Source organism: Microcaecilia unicolor, chromosome 1 (assembly GCF_901765095.1).
Source record: "Microcaecilia unicolor chromosome 1, aMicUni1.1, whole genome shotgun sequence".
In the NCBI taxonomy this organism is placed as follows: Eukaryota; Metazoa; Chordata; class Amphibia; order Gymnophiona; family Siphonopidae; genus Microcaecilia; species Microcaecilia unicolor.
Window position 1 is genome coordinate 20820138 of NC_044031.1, and position 21155 is coordinate 20841292.

Consider the following 21155-nt stretch of genomic DNA (forward strand, 5'->3'; position numbering starts at 1 on the left):
GTTTTGGAGACCGTATCACTTCAAGGACATAAAAGGATTGGATGGTTCAGAGGAAGGTGACAAAAATGGTACAGGATTTGTGCCATAAAATGTATGAGAAGAGACTGGAGGACTTCAATACGTATATACTAGAGAAAAAGGAGAGCGACAGGTGAAATGATACAGACATTTAAGTACTTGAAAGGTATTAATATACAAACAGACCTCCAGAGCAGGGGCGTATCTGCGTGGGGCCACAGGGGCCTGGGCCCCCGCAGATTTCACCCTGGACCCCCCTACCGCCGTTAACTCTCCCCCGCCTACCGCCGTCACCTACCCCGAGGTCCGCTCCTGCCGGCTTTTTAAACTATTACTTCAGCTGGCGGGGGACCCCAACCCCCGCCAGCCCAGCCGAGGTCTTCTTTAACTTCTTCATCCTCGTGCTGTTAAAGCTGCATGATGCATCCTTCCAACGTGCTGCGACGTCAAACTCCGTCCAACTGGAAGGATGCATCATGCAGCTTTAACAGCACGAGGATGAAGAAGTTAAAGAAGACCTCGGCTGGGCTGGTGGGGGTTGGGGTCCCCCCCGCCAGCTGAAGTAATAGTTTAAAAAACCGGCAGGAGCGGACCTCGGGAGTAGGTGACGGCGGTAGGCGGGGAAAGGGTTGGCGGTAGGGGGGAGGGTTGACGACGGCGGCAGTAGGGGGGGGTTATAATGTGCCCCCTCACTCTAGCCCCTGCCTCCCCTACCGCCGAACCTCCGATACGCCCCTGCTCCAGAGATATAGGGGTGGTAGAACAAGAGGCCATGAATGGAGGTTGCAGGGAAATAGACTTAGGAGTAGCGTCAGGAAATTTTTGTTTTTACACAGAGGGTAGTGAAAGCGGTGAGCGAATTCAAAAATACATGGGATAGACACAGGGGATGCCTAAATAGAAAGAGGATGGAAACACAACTGTGGCTGTTGAGGTGTTATCTTGGGCAAGAGTAGTGGGAACTGAGGCTGATGCCAGGCAGATTTATAAGTCTGTGTTCTGCAAATGGCAAAAGACGGGTGAAACTTTGGCAGCTCCAGTATTGTAGATCACGTTTATTGCCACATGATTTAAGTGAGGGTGCTGTGCATCTCAGAGGGGAGAGGAAGATATCTGGTCTGGTAAGTTGAATACTGTCAGCATTATTCGGAGTCTTGGTTATAACCACATACCATCCCCATCATGTTTGGCTGTCTGTATGGTGGACATGGTGGAGACTTGACAACCAGCAATTAAGCATGGGTGACTGGGGCCCTCACAGAATGGCGGGCTCAGCTCTGTCCACCTTGTTGGGCAGACTGGATGGATTGTGTGGGTCTTTATCTGCCGTCATTTACTGTGTTACTGCAGGAAAGTTTTCTGTAGAGAGGAATTTGGGAAAATTAATTTTGGCTTCTGCCCTTTCTCCGAGCTCACATCTGTCTGAGCATGCTCAGTGTGTTTTTCACCTTATTCCAGATGTTCTGGGTGTGATTAAGGAGACCTACATAAGGGATAAGGAAGGTCTCACATATATTGAAATGAGGCTGATAATGTTTTGTACTATTTAGCGTTGGAACTATGCTATAAAGATGAGTTAAGAAGGTTTATGAAACATTAGCCTAGAATGGGTGGCAGAGCTGGTGGTTGGGAGGCGGGGCTAGTGCTGGGCAGACTTATACGGTCTGTGCCGGGGCTGGTGGTTGGGCGGCGGGGATAGTGCTGGGCAGACTTATACAGTCTGTGCCAGAGCTGGTGGTGGGAGGCGGGGTTGGTGGTTGGGAGGCGGGGATAGGGCTGGCCAGACTTATATGGTCTGTGACCTGAAGAGGACAGTACAAATAAAAAAGTAGCACATATGAATTTAGCTTCTTGGGCAGACTGGATGGACCGTGCAGGTCTTTTTCTGCTGTCATCTACTATGTATGTATGTTACTATTACTGAGATTTGCAGGGTCCAGGTTTCGGAATTTTTGTTCATTGAAGTCGGTGAAATTCTTTATGCTGGAAATTTGAGTGTTGAATTTGATGGAATCAGACACTATATGATTTGGGGAAATCTAATGCAGTTTTCTTAACCCCAGGAACAGGCTCTCCGACTGTCATCCCTGACATTATATCCCACATTGAACGAGGGGAAGAGCTGTACGTCAGGGATGAGCCGGGATCAGAGGAAAGAGAAACTGGAAAAAGCAGCTGCTCAGGTGAGTGGGGTAATAGGGATTGAGGTAAAACTGCTGGGATGAATTTGTAATTTCCATTCCTGTCATATCTTTATCTGAGCAGGCATGAGACACTTTGGTCCTTATACGAGGGACAAAGATCCATTTTAGGTGAAAATATCTTTATTACGTCACACAGAATGAACATTAACACGAGTCACTGATAGTGTAACCGTCTAACAGTTTTCTGTTCAACATGATAATGACCGTGACAGCATTTTATTCTCCCCCCCCCCCAGCAACCATCCCCCCCCCCTTCCCATCTGTATTGAATCCCATATTTATTAAACATCTCCATAACCTTACGAACATTTCAAGAATATTAGTTCTCTTACAACTTAAAGTGTATATTTCAGCAACCTTTCCATTATTCCCTTCTCCCTCTCTCCCCACCACTTGAAATCCTTATAAATGGTTTTGTTCCATGCATCAATCATCTTTTTGTAAAAATGGTCTCTGGATTCTTCTTCTTGTAGAGTCTCACTGCTGTCTGTCTCTGTTAAAGTGCTTAAGAATAAACTCATTCAAAAATGGGTTCCAAATTTTCATGAAATAGCTGTTTTCTTCTCTCCCTTCCTCTGGGCTGACAAACATTCCATATGTATCAACGTTTGCATTTGGTTCCCCCAAAACATCACTGTAGGAGGTTTGGGTTGTATCCATAGGAGCCAACTTTTCAAAATTATCGGGGGTGCTAAGCCCAGTGGAAATAACCCCTCCCTGGACACATACCAGGAATTTTCTCAAGCACCCACAGAGTCGGCTCCTATGTGTCCATGTATCAAGATACATTTCTTTGCAATTACACATAATTTTCACATAAATAAGCATTATTCATTCGTTTCCAATTCAAGAGCTTCATCCACATCCAAAACACATAACTCTCTTTCATCCTGGGAATAATTTTCCCTAACACTTTTTTTTCCAGATGTGTCCCTAATTCCTTTCAACATTCCTCTATTTTAATACAATATATCTATGTTCCTTCTTGACTTTGGGATTTCATGTATCTGTTAAAGATACCTCTCAATACTTTACTAACCCATGCAGGATGTATATTTAAATGATGTAACATTTTATAATTCAATTCTCTTGATTACATACTTTCCACTAGACTATCTCCTCCCCCACCCCCTCCTGGAATTCTGTTTTCTGTGTAATTCTCTCTGTCTAGTCCTGGCGAAGATAAAGCCATTCTGGGCCTTTATCTTTATTAATTGTATTCTCCCATTCAAAGAAAAACGCAAATCTCACGTTAAACAATAGGGTAAATATTCAGTCGGCGGTGTTATTCCCAGATATTCAATTCCATGTCCGGGTTTCGGCATTGAGTATCCAGTTTATGCAGAACTGGCTAATGCATAGCTGGTATTCGGAACTGAAGTGGCTGCTAGGTTACCACATCAAGATAGGACTGTGGTTTATGTGGTCACCCTGTCTGGTTAACAGCTGAATATCGGCACTTAACCCGCCCCCAGAATGCCCCAAATTGGGGGGGGGGGGGGGGAGAAGGAGAAAAGCTGGACCAATGGTGGGAGGGGGTGAGAAAGGCTGGACTGACAATGGATGGCTGTGAGAAGGAGAAAAGGAGTCACCGCTTGAAGTCTTGGCGGCTATTTGGATAAAGTGTGGCGGCAGTGGAACAAGAAAGAGTGGGTTCTTTCCTGCCCCCGAAGAAGTTCACCCACTGCAGTTCCTCCTCCCCTACTTCAGGTGAGTGCAGGGGTGGCTGGAGGGACATTCAGTGCTTAGGTAAGCTGGCCCCAGGCAGCAGCTGGGCAGAAGGCAGTAGGCGGGCAACAGTGAGCGAGTGGGTGGGGGGAGAGCGCAGATTCTGCTCAGAAATGTCTGAATGACTGGGGAATTCTGCAGAAATTCTGCGCTCTGCAGTCACACAGACTACCGGCAGGAGTATATTCTTGTAGCCAAATATCTTCCCTCTCCACTCAGCCAACATTTGTAGCCTGTCATCTCCCTGTCTCCTCTTTAGTCCCTACCCCAGCAGTGCAGCGTCTCTCCTTTCTGGCCAATAAGGTGGCTTCTTCCTTTCTCCTTCCCCTCATAGTTGGCATCTCTCCACTGTTTCCCACTTCATATCTAGAATCCTACTCTCTCTTCCTTCTCCCTGTCCAGCATTTCTCCTTCCCCACACTAGTGATCCAGTATTTCTCCTTCTCCCTCGCCACCCCACCTCATTGGTTTAGCTTTTCTCCTTCTCACACCCATTCATCATTGGTCCTGCTTCTCTCCCTTTGCCCCTTCTCTAAATCTTGATGGCATCCCTCCCTCTCTCCCACCCCTCCAATATACCTTTTCAAAGCTGTCTTCTGTTTTAGAGGTTGCTGACAGCGAACAGAGATTCACAACATGCTGCTTGTGCCAACATGAGAGCCTTCTGTATGATGCCTCCTGCCTATGTGGAAAAAGGAAGTTGCATCAGAAGTCTCAGAGTTCGGCACAAGCGACAGATTCTAGTCGCTGCTTTCTGCCGGCAGCCTCTAAAACAGAAGATATCTTTGAAAGGTATACTGGAGGGAGAGGGATGAAGGGATGCCATTGCGAATTAGGGAAGGGGTAAAAGGGAGAGAAGCAGGACTGGGGGGGGGGGGGGGGAAGGAATGATATGTGGTGATGTCATTTCCTGAGCCCAAAGAAGTGCCAAAATGCTGTTCCGCTCTGGTTCTGACACAAATTAAGGTCTGGTTACTCTTGCGCTGCCCGGCCTGAAGGGGGCAGAACCTGGCCAGGGTGACCAATCAGTAAAACCCTTTTAGAAATCTGGGGTAGAGGGATTAAATTCTAAAACAGTGTAAATAAGGGCATGTCAGATAAGAAAAACAGACAAAATAAGTGAGACCAAAGGTAAAAGGATTACATGTAGGCCTTGGATACCTAGGGACAGTGCTTTTTTTGTAGAAAAAAAGGTGCCGGTACTCATTATGGGCGGAGTCACCACATATGGCTCCACCCCTGATAGCCACACCCACATTAGCCACACCCCTTATACCAGCCATGGCGCATATAAACAGACAACTTGTGATTTTTTTTCATTATAAATCATTTCTGTAAGATGTTACAGCTCCAGTATACCCAGTGCAAAATAAGACAGCAGATGTAAATTCTCAAATTGGACAAATTCCAAACACTAAAAGGAAAATAAAATGATTTTTTCTACCTTTGTTGTCTTGACTGTTTTCTATCCATACTGGTCCAAGTGTCTGATTCTGCTGCTCTCTATCTGTTCTCTTAACTCCGTTTCCAGGGCTTCCTTTCCATTTATTTCTTTACTTTCCTCCTTTATTCTTCCATGTACAGCATTTCACCTCTCTCCCCGCCAACCCCTCCATCCATCCATCCATGTACAGCAATTCTCCTCTATCTCCTGCTCTCCTCTCCATCCATTTCCAGCATTTCTCCTTCCTCCCCTGCCATCTCATCCATGTGCATCTTCTTCCTATCTTACCTCCCCTCCATCCATGTCCAGCATGTCTCCTGCCCTCCCATATCCAGCGATTCTCCTCTGTCCCGTCCTCCCCTCCCAGCAATGTCCAGCAATTCTCTGTTCCCTGCCCTCCCAGCAATGTCCAGCAATTCTCTGTTTTCTCCCCTCCTAGCCATGTCCAGCAATTCTCCGTTCCCTGCCCTCCCCTCCCCTCCCCTCCCCTCCCCTCCCAGCATGTCCACCACCAATTCTCTGTTCCCTCCCCTCCCAGCAATTCTGTTTTTTTTTTTTTTTGTTACATTTGTACCCCGCGCTTTCCCACTCATGGCAGGCTCAATGCGGTAGGCAATGGAGGGTTAAGTGACTTGCCCAGAGTCACAAGGAGCTGCCTGTGCCGGGAATCGAACTCAGTTCCTCAGTTCCCCAGGACCAAAGTCCACCACCCTAACCACTAGGCCACTCCTCCACTCCTAGCCATGTCCAGCAATTCTCCGTTCCCTGCCTTCCCCTCCCAGCAATGTCCACCACCAATTCTCTGTTCCCTGCCCTCCCCTCCCAGCAATGTCCAGCAATTCTCTGTTCCCTCCCCTCCCCTCCCAGCAATGTCCACCACCAATTCTCCATTCCCTCCCCTCCCCTCCCAGCAATGTCCAGCAATTCTCTGTTCCCTCCCCTCCCAGCCATGTCCAGCAATTCTTCGTTCCCTGCCCTCCCCTCCTAGCCATGTCCAGCAATTCTCCATTCCCTGCCCTCCCCTTCCAGCAATGCCCACCACCAATTCTCCGTTCCCTGCCCTCCCCTCCCAGCAATGTCCACCACCAATTCTCCGTTCCCTGCCCTCCCCTCCCAGCAATGTCCACCACCAATTCTCCGTTCCCTCCCCTCCCAGCAATGTCCAGCAATTCTCTGTTCCCTCCCCTCCCAGCCATGTCCAGCAATTCTCCATTCCCTGCCCTCCCCCTCCCCTCCCAGCAATGTCCACCACCAATTCTCTGTTCCCTCCCTTCCCCTCCCAGCAATGTCCACCACCAATTCTCTGTTCCCTCCCTTCCCCTCCCAGCAATGTCCACCACCAATTCTCCGTTCCCTCCCCTCCCCTCCCAGCAATGTCCACCACAAATTCTCCGTTCCCTGCCCTTCCCTCCCCTCCTAGCCATGTCCAGCAATTCTCCATTCCCTGCCCTCCCCTCCCCTCCCAGCAATGTCCAGCAATTCTCTGTTCCCTCCCCTCCTAGCCATGTCCAGCAATTCTCTGTTCCCTCCCCTCCCAGCCATGTCCAGCAATTCTTCGTTCCCTGCCTCCCCTTCCAGCAATGCCCACCACCAATTCTCCGTTCCCTGCCCTCCCCTCCCAGCAATGTCCACCACCAATTCTCCGTTCCCTCCCCTCCCCTCCCAGCAATGTCCAGCAATTCTCTGTTCCCTCCCCTCCCAGCCATGTCCCAGCAATTCTCCATTCCCTGCCCTCCCCTCCCCTCCCCTCCCAGCAATGTCCACCACCAATTCTCTGTTCCCTGCCCTCCCCTCCCAGCAATGTCCAGCAATTCTCTGTTCCCTCCCCTCCCCTCCCCTCCCAGCAATGTCCACCACCAATTCTCCATTCCCTCCCCTCCCCTCCCAGCAATGTCCAGCAATTCTCTGTTCCCTCCCCTCCCAGCCATGTCCAGCAATTCTTCGTTCCCTGCCCTCCCCTCCTAGCCATGTCCAGCAATTCTCCATTCCCTGCCCTCCCCTTCCAGCAATGCCCACCACCAATTCTCCGTTCCCTGCCCTCCCCTCCCAGCAATGTCCACCACCAATTCTCCGTTCCCTCCCCTCCCAGCAATGTCCAGCAATTCTCTGTTCCCTCCCCTCCCAGCCATGTCCAGCAATTCTCCATTCCCTGCCCTCCCCTCCCCTCCCCTCAATGTCCACCACCAATTCTCTGTTCCCTCCCTTCCCCTCCCAGCAATGTCCACCACCAATTCTCCATTCCCTCCCTTCCCCTCCCAGCAATGTCCACCACCAATTCTCTGTTCCCTCCCTTCCCCTCCCAGCAATGTCCACCACCAATTCTCCGTTCCCTCCCCTCCCCTCCCAGCAATGTCCACCACAAATTCTCCGTTCCCTGCCCTTCCCTCCCCTCCTAGCCATGTCCAGCAATTCTCCATTCCCTGCCCTCCCCTCCCCTCCCAGCAATGTCCAGCAATTCTCTGTTCCCTCCCCTCCTAGCCATGTCCAGCAATTCTCTGTTCCCTCCCCTCCCAGCCATGTCCAGCAATTCTTCGTTCCCTGCCCTCCCCTTCCAGCAATGCCCACCACCAATTCTCCGTTCCCTGCCCTCCCCTCCCAGCAATGTCCACCACCAATTCTCCGTTCCCTCCCCTCCCCTCCCAGCAATGTCCAGCAATTCTCTGTTCCCTCCCCTCCCAGCCATGTCCAGCAATTCTCCATTCCCTGCCCTCCCCTCCCCTCCCCTCCCAGCAATGTCCACCACCAATTCTCTGTTCCCTCCCTTCCCCTCCCAGCAATGTCCACCACCAATTCTCTGTTCCCTCCCTTCCCCTCCCAGCAATGTCCACCACCAATTCTCCATTCCCTGTCCTCCCCTCCCAGCAATGTCCACCACCAATTCTCTGTTCCCTGCCCTTCCCTCCTTTCCTAGCCATGTCCAGCAATTCTCCATTCCCTGCCCTCCCCTCCCCTCCCAGCAATGTCCAGCAATTCTCTGTTCCCTCCCCTCCTAGCCATGTCCAGCAATTCTCTGTTCCCTCCCCTCCCAGCCATGTCCAGCAATTCTTCGTTCCCTGCCCTCCCCTTCCAGCAATGCCCACCACCAATTCTCCGTTCCCTGCCCTCCCCTCCCAGCAATGTCCACCACCAATTCTCCGTTCCCTGCCCTCCCCTCCCAGCAATGTCCACCACCAATTCTCCGTTCCCTCCCCTCCCCTCCCCTCCCAGCAATGTCCAGCAATTCTCTGTTCCCTCCCTTCCCAGCCATGTCCAGCAATTCTCCATTCCCTGCCCTCCCCTCCCCTCCCAGCAATGTCCACCACCAATTCTCTGTTCCCTCCCTTCCCCTCCCAGCAATGTCCACCACCAATTCTCCATTCCCTCCCCTCCCCTCCCAGCAATGTCCAGCAATTCTCTGTTCCCTCCCCTCCCAGCCATGTCCAGCAATTCTTCGTTCCCTGCCCTCCCCTCCCAGCAATGTCCACCACCAATTCTCCATTCCCTCCCCTCCCCTCCCAGCAATGTCCAGCAATTCTCTGTTCCCTCCCCTCCCAGCCATGTCCAGCAATTCTCCGTTCCCTGCCCTCCCCTCCCAGCAATGTCCACCACCAATTCTCCATTCCCTCCCCTCCCAGCAATGTCCAGCAATTCTCTGTTCCCTCCCCTCCCAGCCATGTCCAGCAATTCTCCATTCCCTGCCCTCCCCTCCCCTCCCAGCAATGTCCACCACCAATTCTCTGTTCCCTCCCTTCCCCTCCCAGCAATGTCCGCCACCAATTCTCCATTCCCTCCCTTCCCCTCCCAGCAATGTCCACCACCAATTCTCTGTTCCCTCCCTTCCCCTCCCAGCAATGTCCACCACCAATTCTCCATTCCCTGTCCTCCCCTTCCAGCAATGTCCACCACCAATTCTCCGTTCCCTCCCCTCCCAGCAATGTCCACCACCAATTCTCCGTTCCCTCCCCTCCCCTCCCAGCAATGTCCAGCAATTCTCTGTTCCCTCCCCTCCCAGCCATGTCCAGCAATTCTCCATTCCCTGCCCTCCCCTCCACTCCCCTCCCAGCAATGTCCACCACCAATTCTCTGTTCCCTCCCTTCCCCTCCCAGCAATGCCCACCACCAATTCTCCATTCCCTCCCCTCCCCTCCCAGCAATGTCCAGCAATTCTCTGTTCCCTCCCCTCCCAGCCATGTCCAGCAGTTCTTCGTTCCCTGCCCTCCCCTCCCCTCCTAGCCATGTCCAGCAATTCTCCATTCCCTGCCCTCCCCTTCCAGCAATGCCCACCACCAATTCTCCGTTCCCTGCCCTCCCCTCCCAGCAATGTCCACCACCAATTCTCCGTTCTCTCCCCTCCCCTCCCAGCAATGTCCAGCAATTCTCTGTTCCCTCCCCTCCCAGCCATGTCCAGCAATTCTCCATTCCCTGCCCTCCCCTCCCCTCCCAGCAATGTCCACCACCAATTCTCCGTTCCCTCCCTTCCCCTCCCAGCAATGTCCACCACCAATTCTCCATTCCCTCCCTTCCCCTCCCAGCAATGTCCACCACCAATTCTCTGTTCCCTCCCTTCCCCTCCCAGCAATGTCCACCACCAATTCTCCATTCCCTGTCCTCCCCTCCCAGCAATGTCCACCACCAATTCTCCATTCCCTCCCCTCCCAGCAATGTCCACCACCAATTCTCCGTTCCCTCCCCTCCCAGCAATGTCCAGCAATTCTCTGTTCCCTCCCCTCCCAGCCATGTCCAGCAATTCTCCATTCCCTGCCCTCCCCTCCCCTCCCCTCCCAGCAATGTCCACCACCAATTCTCTGTTCCCTCCCTTCCCCTCCCAGCAATGTCCACCACCAATTCTCCATTCCCTCCCCTCCCAGCAATGTCCAGCAATTCTCTGTTCCCTCCCCTCCCAGCCATGTCCAGCAATTCTTCGTTCCCTGCCCTCCCCTCCCCTCCTAGCCATGTCCAGCAATTCTCCATTCCCTGCCCTCCCCTTCCAGCAATGCCCACCACCAATTCTCCGTTCCCTGCCCTCCCCTCCCAGCAATGTCCACCACCAATTCTCCGTTCCCTCCCCTCCCCTCCCAGCAATGTCCAGCAATTCTCTGTTCCCTCCCCTCCCAGTCATGTCCAGCAATTCTCCATTCCCTGCCCTCCCCTCCCCTCCCAGCAATGTCCACCACCAATTCTCTGTTCCCTCCCTTCCCCTCCCAGCAATGTCCACCACCAATTCTCCATTCCCTCCCTTCCCCTCCCAGCAATGTCCACCACCAATTCTCTGTTCCCTCCCTTCCCCTCCCAGCAATGTCCACCACCAATTCTCCATTCCCTGTCCTCCCCTCCCAGCAATGTCCACCACCAATTCTCCGTTCCCTGCCCTTCCCTCCCCTCCTAGCCATGTCCAGCAATTCTCCATTCCCTGCCCTCCCCTCCCCTCCTAGCAATGTCCAGCAATTCTCTGTTCCCTCCCCTCCTAGCCATGTCCAGCAATTCTCTGTTCCCTCCCCTCCCAGCCATGTCCAGCAATTCTTCGTTCCCTGCCATCCCCTCCCCTCCCAGCCATGTCCAGCAATTCTTCGTTCCCTGCCCTCCCCTTCCAGCAATGCCCACCACCAATTCTCCGTTCCCTGCCCTCCCCTCCCAGCAATGTCCACCACCAATTCTCCGTTCCCTCCCCTCCCAGCAATGTCCAGCAATTCTCTGTTCCCTCCCCTCCCAGCCATGTCCAGCAATTCTCCATTCCCTGCCCTGCCCTCCCCTCCCCTCCCAGCAATGTCCACCACCAATTCTCTGTTCCCTCCCTTCCCCTCCCAGCAATGTCCACCACCAATTCTCCATTCCCTCCCCTCCCCTCCCCTCCCAGCAATGTCCACCACCAATTCTCCATTCCCTCCCCTCCCCTCCAGCAATGTCCAGCAATTCTCTGTTCCCTCCCCTCCCAGCCATGTCCAGCAATTCTTCGTTCCCTGCCCTCCCCTCCCCTCCTAGCCATGTCCAGCAATTCTCCATTCCCTGCCCTCCCCTTCCAGCAATGCCCACCACCAATTCTCCGTTCCCTGCCCTCCCCTCCCAGCAATGTCCACCACCAATTCTCCATTCCCTCCCCTCCCCTCCCAGCAATGTCCAGCAATTCTCTGTTCCCTCCACTCCCAGCCATGTCCAGCAATTCTTCGTTCCCTGCCCTCCCCTCCCCTCCTAGCCATGTCCAGCAATTCTCCATTCCCTGCCCTCCCCTTCCAGCAATGCCCACCACCAATTCTCCGTTCCCTGCCCTCCCCTCCCAGCAATGTCCACCACCAATTCTCCGTTCCCTCCCCTCCCCTCCCAGCAATGTCCAGCAATTCTCTGTTCCCTCCCCTCCCAGCCATGTCCAGCAATTCTCCATTCCCTGCCCTCCCCTCCCCTCCCAGCAATGTCCACCACCAATTCTCTGTTCCCTCCCTTCCCCTCCCAGCAATGTCCACCACCAATTCTCCATTCCCTGTCCTCTCCTCTCCCATGTCCAGCAATTCTTGGACCTTTTTTTGCCCCCCCCTCCCCCGGTGACATTCCCGGCGAGTTCTGACCTTACTTTTTTTTTTTAAGACTCAGAACGCGCGAACGATGCAGCCGACAGCGATTGAAAGAGGCTGTTTGGTGTCTGCGTCGGAGCTTCCCTCACCCTCTGCGAGTCTCGCCTTCGTTGTTACAACTTCCTGTTTCCGCATAGGCGGGACTCACAGAGGGTGAGGGAAGCTCCGACGCAGATGCCAGACAGCCTCTTTCAATCGCTGCCGGCTGCATCATTCGCGCGTTCTGAGTCTTTAAAAAAAAAAAAGTAAGTGTCGGGGGGGGGGGGGGGGGGGGAAAAAAAAAAAGGTGCCGGTACGCCGTACCGTTGCGTACCGGCACAAAAAAAGCACTGCCTAGGGACCATTCTAGACCTAATTTTCAGGACAGTCTTGTGAGCCCATTTTCCAGTAAAGAAGCAGGTTAGTTTCACCTCTTGGAAACTGGGGTCACAGATGCATCCATATTGTGCACCTAAGAAGCAGAAATGTCAGAAGTAGAATAGTCAGGCCTAGGCTTATATGCCTGTCGATGTGCGATAGGCCTTTTCTTAGGAGGCCAGAAAAGGATCCCCTGAAGCGTTTCTAGCTTTATTGATTATCATGTATTTAGCATAAACAGTGATTCTAGTTAAGACAAAATCGAAATTAATAACAATTAGTTTTATCCTTTACTCCCCTTTATCTAGACAGTTCTAAGATGGTCTGGCTGATTTTTTAGTGGCGCTATCTGGGTAAATACTGCTGAAAATCTGGGAATAACTCCTGCTCATTGTGCCCTCTGTACAGGAGCTGCTCCAGCCTTAATAAGTGCCACTGAATCTCAGACCCTTTATATTCTGTCTAGTCCTTTAGAAACAGCTTTTCGTTAATCATTTTCAGACACATTTAACAGGTTCACTATAAACATTTCTGTCATATGTCTCCATACAACAAAACAGTGGGTAAAAAACCAGGAGTTCCAGAGTGAAGATGAACCAAACTTTATTAATCAGTATATTGACTCGACGTTGGTGGATTCTCTACTGATATGTCTCCATACGCCATTCATAAGCTGTTCTTTCTGTAAGTTAGAGTGAAGACAAACTTTTCCTCACAGTGGCCATATTTCAGTTGGAGTCTGGATCCAGGGTCATTGCTTCATCAGTCGAAGAAACTCCCTGATCACCACAGGTTATAATGTTCTCATTCAAATCATTCTCGAAAGCTCTTATGTCAACACACTTCCAGTTCCAAGGGGTATCTCATCATTTCACAAACTAGAGGTGTGTGGGGACAAATGTTTCAAGAAGTGATTTGCAAATAAGAAAGCCACACATAGAAAATCCTGTTACAATACAACCTCTTCTTTTTATTATACTCATGTAATATTTTAGAAATACTTCTAACACATGATTAATACCTTTTGTTTATATCCAGCAAATCAGCTGATCACACAAGAAAGGAAAAGAGAAAAGAATCAAGGAGAAGATCCCGTAGCAATGGAACAAATCCAAAGACAATCAGAAAATGTCTGTGAGAATATTTTCGAGGGACGTACGAGGAGAAACACAAGGAATAGGCAACAGAACTCGGAAGGGAAAAGGGACCTTGCAGCTGACTCTCTGGATGGAGTTTCAAAGCGTGAGAGATGTTACAGGAAGTTTACTAACATCCATGGACACCAGAGACACTTAGCAGAGAGACCCTTCCAAAATAATAGTGGTTACATGACTTCTAACCTTGACAAGGGAGAGGAGAAAAGAAAGAAAGACCCTCAAGAATTTACATGTATTCCATCTACCACAAGCATCTGTTTCAATCGTCCGAAGAGCTTCCCCCGGTTTTCAAAGCTTCAAATGCAGAAAAAAAGTCGTAAGAAAGACATAGGAGAGAAACGATTTCCATGTGGTGAGTGTAATAAAAGCTTCCTGGGGCTTTCATATCTAAAAAGCCACCAAATGATTCACACAGGAGAGAAACCATTTACATGTCCTGAGTGTCATAAAAGCTTCAATCGCCTTTCTACACTAAAAAATCACCAAAGAATCCACAAAGGAGAGAAACCATTTATATGCACTGAGTGTAATAAAAGGTTCACACAGCTTCCAAATCTAAAAAGTCACCAAATAATTCACAAGGGAGACAAACCATTTACATGTAGTAAGTGTAAGAAAAGCTTTGCTCGGCTTTCAGGTTTAAAAAGTCATGAAATGATCCACACAGGAGAGAAATTGTTTACATGTTCTGAGTGTAAAAAAACATTTGCACAGTTACCACATCTAAAAAAATCACCAAATGATCCACACCGGAGAGAAACGATTTACGTGTAGTGAGTGTAATAAAAGCTTTGCTCGGCTTTCAAGTTTAAAAAGTCACCAAATGATACACACAGGAGAGAAACCGTTTCTGTGTTCTGAGTGTAAGAAAACATTTGCTCATCTTTCCACTCTAAAAAGCCATCAAAGGATGCACAAAGGAGAGAAACCATTTACATGCACTGAATGTAATAAAACATTCACGCAGCTTCCTCATTTAAAAAGTCACCAAATGACCCATACAGGTGAGAAACCATTTATATGTTCTGAATGTAAGAAAAGGTTTGCCAATCTTTCAAATTTAAAATGTCACCAAAGGATCCACAAAAGAGAGAAACCCTTTAAATGTACTGAGTGTAATAAAAGGTTCACACAGCTTTCACATCTAAAGAGTCATCAATTGATCCATAAAGGAGTGAAAGAATTTACATGTCCTGAGTGCCATAAAAAGTTCACACTGCTTAAACACCTGAAAAGTCACCAATTGATCCATACAGGAGAAAAACCATTTACATGTCTTGAGTGTCATAAAAGCTTTGCTCATCTTTCTACTCTAAAAAGCCACCAATTGATCCACAAAGATGAGAAACCATTTACATGTTCTACGTGTAAGAAAAGATTCACTCGTCTTTCCACTCTAAAAAACCATCAAAGGAGCCACGGAGGAGTGGAACCATTTATATCTACTGCGTGTAATAAAAGACCAAGTTTGAAAGTCACCCTATTATCCAAAGTGGAATGAAACCATTTACATATACAGAGTGTAATAAAAGCTTTACTTGGCTTTCAAATATTAAAAAAATGCAAAAGATCCACATTGCAGCAATAGATTTGAGAGACAGAGATTATATTTCACATACCCTGAATTAGGAGTGAGGTTCATTCCTGCAATGGTATGCACAAAAGTAGATAAATTGCCCCCTGAGAGAAACCATTTACTTGTTCTGATTGTAGTAAAAGCTTCACTCCACTTTCAAATCTACAAAAACACCAAATGAATCACACTGGAGACAAAGACGGTTAAGTAGAATGCAGTATAAATTCAGCAAAAGTAGCTGGTGGATTGCTGTGCATATCTGAGGCGAAGAAAATAATTTTTCTTCTCAAGTCTTGCTGAGTACTTTCATGTGTTGACCCTATTGTATAATATTTTTACTGAATCTCAACAGGGCTATGTGCTACAATTGGTTGGAAAGAAAAGGAAGAATGCATACTGGCCACACATTGCTCAGGATAAAAAAAGTGCTTATGCATTAGGACTAATGATGGTGGTAGTGCTAGTAGAGATACTGCAGATAAAGGCCATGGTGGATTTGTTTATGGACCTATTGCAGTTAAAGATTAGCCACAGAAGTTAATGAACAAGTTAAGAGGATTAACTGCAATTAAGTGGATTGCTTGGTGGAGTCACCGACCAAGAAAGGGATCTCGGAGTCGTTGTTGATGATACGTTGAAACCCTGTGCTCAGTGTGCAGCAGCGGCTACGAAAGCAAATAGAATGTTAGGTATTATTAGGAAAAGAATGGAAAACAACAGTGAGGATGTTATAATGCCTTTGTATCGCTCCATGGTGCGACCACATCTCGAATATTGTGTTCAATTGTGGTTGCCGCATCTCAAAAAGATATAATGGAATTAGAAAAGGTGCAGAGAAGGGCGACGAAAATGATAAAGGGAATGGGATGACTTCCATATGAGGAAAGGCTAAAGCGGCTAGGGCTCTTCAGCTTGGAGAAAAGATGGCTGATGGGAGATATGATAGCGGTCTATAAAATAATGAGTGGAGTGGAACGGGTAGACGTGAATTGCTTGTTTGCTCTTTCCAAAAATACTAGGACTAGGGGGCACGCAATGAAGCTACAAAGTAGTTAATTTAAAACGAATCGGAGAAAATATTTCTTCGCTCACTGTGTAATTAAACTCTGGAATTCATTGCCAGAGAATGTAGTAAAAGCGGTTAGCTTAGCGGGGTTTAAAAAAGGTTTGAATAGCTTCCTAAATGAAAAGTCTATAAGCCATTATTAAAATGGACTTGGGGAAAATCTACTGCTTATTTCTGGGATAAACAGCATAAAATGTATTGTACTGTGTTGGGATCTTGCCAAGTACTTGTGACCTGGATTGGCCACTGTCGGAAACAGGATACTGGGATTGATGGACCTTCAGTCTGTCCCAGTATAGCAACACATGTACTTAGAAAAAGAAATGGCTGTGCGACAAGTGAACCACTTTCTGCACGGCCATTTCAGTGTGGAGCTCTTTCCGCCACCCATTGAGATGGTGGTAAGGGCTCCCTTTACCATTGATTAAGTTCCAGTGCTACAAAAATCAGAAAAAAATCCCGTAATGCCAGAAATGGCGTGTGCTGGGGTGGGACCTACTGATGGGCTCCTGCGGTATCCTAGTGGTAGTTCCGGATTGGTGAGTGGCAAGCCAGTGATGGGCTTTGTAAAAGGGCCCAAAGAAACTGCATTTGGCTTTGTAAGGTGAGTGGACTTAAGAGGTTCTTACACAAACGAGTTGTGTCGTGTACTATTTTTATGATGTGCAATAAATCTTAACCTAAAATGTTTCACAAGTGCTTGCCCAAATTCATAGGTGAAAAACATCTAGAATTTGAGAAATATGTTCCAGATGCTCACAGAGACTTCTACCATCAGATTGTAGCTAAATACAGTTCCCAAAAAAGGATGAAGCCCAAAACTCCACAGCAAAACACGTTAATGAATGTGTGATCCAGCCTTTATTTGGATGACCAGATATGAATATCATGTTTCGGCTAGACAGTCTGCATCAGGAGTCCACAGAAGTACAATGGCTGATTTGGCTTAACCAATTAAATAAGTCACATAGAAAGTGTCCAAACACAAGATAAACACTTGTTTGTGCAAATAGCCAGAGGTCTTAGAATTAATAAGGAACCTAAAATATAAACTGCAGACGGCCCAAAATACAGCGGCTAGATTGGTCTATGGAAAGTCAAAATTTGAAAGTGCCACGCCCCTCCGAGAGAAACTGCATTGGCTTCTTGTCAAGGATCGAATCTCCTTTAAACTCTGCTCTCTAGTTCATAAAATCCTATATGGTGAGCTACCTACCTCTCAGGAATACATTCAGACTCTCCCGTTTGTATCTTAGCCTTCATTATCCAAAATGCAATGGCATCAAGTACAAATCCACGTATGCTACCTCCTTCTCTTTCATCAGCACTCAGCTTTGGAACTCTTTGCCGAAAACCATAAAAACCATCCCCAACCATCTAACTTTCAGGAAATCTTGGTTATCCCACGGCCTCTGCATGTGTCTCCACTGTTGGATGCGCATTGATCTAGAGACACTTTGGACACATTCCCCTTCCCTCTTGGTTTTCCTACTCCTTCCATCCATTCCTACTCTTCCCCATTCTCTCTTGTAGGTTTTTCTGCTGTATTAGCTTCATTTCTCTGCATTGGCGTCTGCCTCTGTGGTGCGCTGTAAGCCACATTGAGCCTGACACTGTTAGGAAACTGTGGGGTACAAATGAGATAATAAATAAATAATGATGATATTGAATTTATGTTAAAATGGGAAGCTATATTGAATAAATGCTCCTTCGATTTAATGATCCTGATTATACAAACGGCTACAAAAAAAGCTGAAAAGTTAAGGGAGAATCTTGATAAGGAATTGATTTTTTTTTAAAGCACGTTACATGTTTTAAAGAGTTACATGATGATTTTGACTTACAGTTGCTGGGGAGCACCTGCAGACCTGGCACTCAGGCCACCGGGATTCTTTAATCAGTACAGACAAGCAGAGTCAAGAAACTAAAGGTTTATTGTCACAACTGGAACAGTGGACAGAAAAAAGTACAATTGGCAGGGCAATGGCAAGTAACTGAAAATGAATCAGTTGTGGAACTATCTAGATGTTTGTTTGCTGCCTGAGTGTGGTGCCTGGGGAGATCAAGACATGTACTGCTCTCGGATTGTCGGATATGGCTGATCACGGGGAGATCTTGGTAGGGAGATCTTCCTCTCTTCTCTTCCAAACTGAAGCTGGAGACGGGGACCAGTGCATTCTGGTGGAGTTGAACTACTAGACCAAGCGGAGCATCCTGTCTGTGCTTGAACTGGGGAGGGAATCAGTCACTTCTCTGTGGCGGCTTGCAGCAGGAGGATGTTGCAACTTATTCATCAATTTCGATGGAAGACCCAAATACAATGCAGTATGAGAACATATGAGTAGCCATACTGGGTCAGACCAATGGTCCATCTAGCCCTGTATCATGCTTTTCAAACAGTGGCCAAGCCAGGTCACAAGTACCTGGCAGAAACCCAAATCGTAGCAACATTCCATAACCCCAAATAGTAGCAACATTCCATACTACAAATGCCAGGGCAAGCAGTTGATTCCCATGTCTGCCTCAATAGCAGGTTATGGACTTTTTCTCCAGGAATGAGATAGTACTAACATCTGCACCACCCGTGGCAAACAAAATCTGATTTAAAAAAATGTTATTAATTGTAATTGTCTAAGGCCCCCTTTTGCAAAGCTAGCATGGCTTTGTAATGGGGGGGCCTATGTTTGAAGAATTTTTCTTTTTTGCCAAAGGTAGTTTATTTGAGGTTCTAAAGACAAAGATGAATCAAGAATTACCCCAAAAACATGGAATTTATTCTCAATAGGGAAGGAACTACCCAATAGGAGGACAACAAAACTGGGAAGTGTGACACTTCTAGGATTTTTGAAATTCCCAGGTTTACCTGAATGTAACTCACCTTGAGCTACTACTAAAAAGGTGTGAGCAAAATCCAAATAAAAATTTTGTTTTATCAGTATTACATTTTAGTTTATTACTCAGTCATGAACCTTCTACATGCAAGATGCTCATTCCTCCATAATATCCAATAACATATCAGATACTGGAAGTAGCATAAAAATATCAGCATATGAAAGAAGCATCTCATCTGCTTTGAATTTAATAGAACTCAGTGAGGCCATAAAAAGATTGAAAAGTAGAAGAGAAAGCAGTGATCCTTGCGGAACGCCACACCCTGAGACTTAGAAACAATATATATTTTTTAACACAGTAACTCCAATTAACTAGGAATTTATAGAACCAGTTAAAAACGGAGCCAGACAGATCAATATATCACTTCGCTTTCTCAGCAACAGATCATGGTCCATGGCATCGAAGGCTGCCAAGAAGTCAAATTGAAGATGGTCTGTGACCCCAGATAGAACTGTCTTTACATAGGATGTTACTATTAATAACAGAGTTTCCGTACTAGGAGTGGAACTACACCAAGCCTACCCTGCCCCACCCCTCTACACCAATTAAGGTTGCCATTTCAAAATATAAAATGATACATGTACATATGTTCTCTGATTATTTCACTACCCTGGCCAATGTTATAACAAACTTAGGGCCCCTTTTACTAAGCCGTGTAGGCACCTACACGCGCACCAAAATGGACTTACCGCCCGACTACCGTGTGGCTCTTGTGGTAATTTCAGTTTTAGCGCGCATCCGATACGCGCGTCTGAAAACAATTTATTTTCTGGTGCACTTAGCAGAAGCGCACCAAGTGGCATGTGACATGTACATTTTCGGGGGGGGGGGGGGGGAGACGGCTTTTCTACAGGTGCTCTGAAAAATGATTCTGCGCATGACCAAAACCCGCACCTATACTACCGCAAGCCATTTTTCAGCACGCCTTTATAAAAGGACCCCAAAACTTTTATTAAAATTGGAAAGGGAGGAGTTAAGATGGCGGCACACAGAGATCGTTGCTGAGACCTCTTGTGTTGAGCTTGGAACATTATTATATTCCTGCTTTTAAAAATGCCTTATACTAAAAGGAAAGGTCTGGTAAAGGCTGGCGCCTCGGCCACCAGAACCTCCTCACCTTCGCAACTCACCATTGAGAGGTTCGCTTCGAGGACACCCGATTTGAAAACCGGAGGGAGCCCTGCTGTTCCAGGAGGAGGAGACCCCTGTGATTTGGGGCTAGATACCACCCTATCTCACCGCCTGAGCGCAATCCACCGCCTCCGCCCGAAGGTTGTTTTCTCCAACCAGAATTGCTAAAACCGGAAGTCGGTGAAGCAAGACCCTGGACTAGGGGCTCTGGTGAAAATTCAACTAACGGAGGTCTGACGCCTCAGGGCCTGCAGACAATGAGATCTTTGACAACTAGACCAGAGACGGTAACGTTAGAGAGCATTTGGGATGCTCTCCAAAAGCTAGATGTAAAGCTGACCAACTCTACTACAGAAATTTCAACATTAGTAGGTAAAGTTGAACTTCTTTCTAATTCCTTTGAAACTTTAAAAGCAGATTCTATGAATCAAATGGCAGTCTTAAATGAGGACGTGAAAAAACTTAAAGACTTTGCTACAATGACTATTAAAGATAAGACTTTGATTCATAGAAAGATAGAACAAATAGAAAACTAGATAAAAAACAACAAAGCAGTGGAATCAAATGCATTTATTGGAACAATACCCGACGTGGCCACGTTTCGCCCTCAGGCTGCGTCAGGGGTATAAACTATAAAAACAAAACACAAGTATAAAAACATGTATAACCATGCTTCTTGTCTGATGATATTTTTATTTTTTGTTTTTATATCTGTGTAGAACTAGATTTTTGGAACTACTAGTGTGTATGATATATTTACATACACTTTTGATAGGTATGTATAAAGAAATTTCTTCCCCTCTTCATTGAAATGTTTTGATTCTAATTGTATGATCTTAACATTTTTTATTGAGAGTTATAAATGTGATATGAATAATTGTAGATGTTCTGATAAAAAATTTTATGTGATGTATGATTTTAATGATAATTATAAATATTTGTTTTACAGATGATATCATGTATGTCTATACATGTTTTTTAGAACTCTTAAAGGATTGTTTTATATATGTTGAATCTCTTTTTTTAAATAATTGCCTTTT

At 47.3% G+C, this 21155-nt stretch overlaps 2 protein-coding genes across 2 annotated transcripts in view; both read left to right on the forward strand.

Moving 5' to 3' along the window:
* The window catches only part of LOC115460144 (zinc finger protein 250-like), a 20111-nt gene extending 5790 nt beyond the window's left edge, over positions 1 to 14321 (forward strand). Inside the window, exons 3-4 of the mRNA XM_030190011.1 lie at positions 2082 to 2201; positions 13332 to 14321. Coding sequence (XP_030045871.1) covers positions 2082 to 2201; positions 13332 to 14224 — 1013 coding nt within the window. The 3' untranslated portion in view covers positions 14225 to 14321. The remainder of the gene's footprint in view (positions 1 to 2081; positions 2202 to 13331) is intronic.
* LOC115460246 (gastrula zinc finger protein XlCGF7.1-like) lies at positions 14274 to 14951 on the forward strand. Its single transcript, XM_030190076.1, has one exon. It carries the CDS (start codon positions 14274 to 14276, stop codon positions 14949 to 14951), a length of 678 nt encoding a protein of 225 aa, XP_030045936.1.
* Positions 14952 to 21155: the final 6204 nt, after the last annotated feature.

Excerpts from the sequence above, each read along its gene's own strand:
- LOC115460246 (XM_030190076.1), top strand. The coding sequence starts at position 14,274 with ATGATACACACAGGAGAGAAACCGTTTCTGTGTTCTGAGTGTAAGAAA.